The following is a 2,905-nucleotide window of genomic DNA, read 5'->3' as shown; positions in this document are numbered from 1 at the left end:
ATACCTAACAATAAGCATTAAACTCAGAAAGGAAAATAATTGGAAGAAAATACATTTAAAGATTAACATTTCATTTTCCTCTTTTAATTTTGTTGTATTCTAATTTCTGTGCAACAAACAATGTTTACTCCCATGACAGTGCCACATTTTAAATATGAAAAAGTGTCATTTTGAAAAATATGCTATTCTATCCCCAGTGGTCACAATCTGGCCTTTCAGCTATGAATTAATGAAGTATATGTCTAGAAATACCTCTCCTTTTACCTAATCATAAATGAGCTCATCAGGCAGAAAACCAAAATATATTGCTCAACATTATGTGCTCCCTATGGGGAAGGCAACTCTCAGTTACAGACCTAAAATGGATTCATTAGTCCTTGAATTTTTATTCTTGGAATTATTCCAAGTAATCTACCCTGGAAATTGGTTCCAGGGATGACCAAATGTTGCATTATCAGTAATATTCAATATAAGAGATGTTGTTGCATTATCATGCTGAAAAGCAAGGGATATTCTGTTCTAATTGTGTTCAAGTAGCTCTGTGGTATACTTGTGAAACATAATTTTCAAGTGAGCTTTCTATTTGACCAGGACCTGAACAAAATCTTTAGATTGATGCATTTTACCTCAGAACAAAACAGAAATTCATACACAAAAATGTAAATGTAAGTTATCTTGAAGGATTACACATATTTTATTGTTTCAGGCTCCTTAAACAGTTTACCTATTTCATTTGTGAGAATATTTGAGGTTGATGTATTTTTAGAGAGGTAATGTTGGAAGTAGTTTCTCACCAACTTTGGCTCATTGTGAGTATTATTCTTAAAGTTAGCATTTTAGTTTTTCTAAGAGAAATTTGGTTATTATTAGAAAAATATGTATATGCACCTACATATCCTGTAGGCATTAAATAATGCCATGATTAGTAGAAATGGAAATAAAGATTTGATGTAATTACACTCATCAAGAATGGTATGCATATTCAAATGAAATTTTGGGGAGAAATTTCATTTTAAATAATCCCTTAAAAAAGCATATCTTCTGAAAATTAATAGTAATGTGTGTGCTATAATATTAATACTTTCCAAGGAACTTGCTTGAATTTTTAATTTCTGGTCTGTCATTTCTTTTAAATAATATTAAAAGAAAAGTACAGTAAATGATGCATAAATCTCTATCATTTTTGGATACACAACTAGTACCTTTTTTCTGCTTTTCTGAAAGTAACTTTAAGTAGGAATAGACTGTGATGAGCATGATCTCTGGACTCATATAATCTTCATAGACTCATAGAGCCAACAGCACTAAGTGATTGCTACTGGATAAGTTAAGTTTCTGTGCCTTTTCCATTTTCTAAATATTTTGTACAATAATACTACCTAGGATATATTAGTACCATCTGGATAAATAGGTAAATAAGGGGAAGAATTTATAGCAGTGACAAGTTCATTTTAATATATATTTAATATAGTGTCAAGTTCATTTTAATGAGCTTCTATTATATAACAGCAAATGATAATTTATGCCTAATTTATATTGGTCAGTCACATTCATTCTTTTCAGCCATATTTTGTAAACTGCTCTTATGAATTTCTAGAATCTAGAATCTATTTTTTTTAATGCCAGGTAAGTCACAAAATAAATACCATTTGAGATATTTGTACTAAGTATCACCTTTGATTTCTCAACAGTTTACAACAGTGAACTCTATGGGAAGTAGGAATAAGACAGATATGCCTGACTTCATCCTTATGGGACTAACAGCCTCTGAAGAGTTCCAATGGGTCCTCTTTACCCTGTTTCTCCTGATATACCTGATTACTGTGCTGGGGAATGCAGGTATGATACTGATAATTCACCTTGATCTACAGCTTCACACACCCATGTATTTTTTCCTCAGTCATCTGTCATTTCTTGATCTCTGTTACTCAACAGTCATCACACCTAAAACCCTACAGAACTTACTGACTTCCAACAAGTATATTTCATTCATGGGCTGCTACACCCAGATGTCTTTTTTTTTCTTATTGTGTGTCACTGAATTTTTCCTTTTGTCTTCAATGGCCTATGACTGCTATGTAGCTATCTGCAATCCTCTAAATTACCCAGTTGTTATGTCCAGGAGACTCTGCTGTGCCCTCATCACTGGGTCCTACATGATTGCCTTCAGTGAATCAGTCAATATTGTTTATATGAACAGTTTACATTTCTGCAAATCCAATATAATCTATCACTTTTTCTGTGACTTAACCCCAATTTTCATCCTGTACTGCACTGACACTCATGACATTGAAATCATGGTATTCATTGTAGCTTCTTTAAACATAATGGTGTCTCTTATTCCAATCTCTGTTTCCTATGGGTCCATTCTGTCTACTATTCTGAAAATTAATTCTGCTTCAAGAAAGCACAAAGCCTTCTCTACTTGTGCCTCCCACTTCCTGAGAGTCACCATCTATTATGGCACTATGATTTTTACTTATTTAAAGCCAAAGAAGTCTTACTCCTTGGGAAAGTATCAAGTGGCTTCTGTGTTTTATACTATTGTGACCCCCATGCTTAATCCTCTCATTTATAGTCTTAGGAACAAAGAAGTAAAAAATGCTCTCATTAGAGTCACACAGAAGAGAGAGGGCTCCAGGCAATTGAAATGACAGGGATGCTGAACATTAAGCCTCATTTTTAGTTTCCTTCCTATTTGGCTATTTCTGTCCTATTTGGGTATTTTTCTCTAAAATCATGCATACTTTAATTATATTTCTGTTGGGCCATCCTCTACATCACCATACATGATCTATAATATTTCCAAGAATATGTTCAGAAAGCTCCATAATAATAGGAAGCCATACAATATATGCTATACCTTTGGTCTAAATATATGTATTTAAGATCAACTAATATGAAA

At 32.9% G+C, this 2,905-nt stretch overlaps 1 protein-coding gene across 1 annotated transcript; it reads left to right on the top strand.

Annotated features, from left to right (window-relative positions):
• Positions 1–1,733: 1,733 nt before the first annotated feature.
• LOC119520751 (olfactory receptor 8H1-like) lies at positions 1,734–2,654 on the top strand. The gene has a single exon (XM_037818704.1). The coding sequence runs from the start codon at positions 1,734–1,736 to the stop codon at positions 2,652–2,654; it is 921 nt and encodes a 306-aa protein (XP_037674632.1).
• The last annotated feature ends 251 nt before the right edge of the window (positions 2,655–2,905 follow it).

This window comes from Choloepus didactylus, chromosome 26 (assembly GCF_015220235.1).
Source record: "Choloepus didactylus isolate mChoDid1 chromosome 26, mChoDid1.pri, whole genome shotgun sequence".
NCBI classification, from domain to species: Eukaryota; Metazoa; Chordata; class Mammalia; order Pilosa; family Megalonychidae; genus Choloepus; species Choloepus didactylus.
The sequence above is the reverse complement of the archived record's forward strand: the minus strand, read 5'-3'. Positions and strand labels throughout refer to the sequence as shown.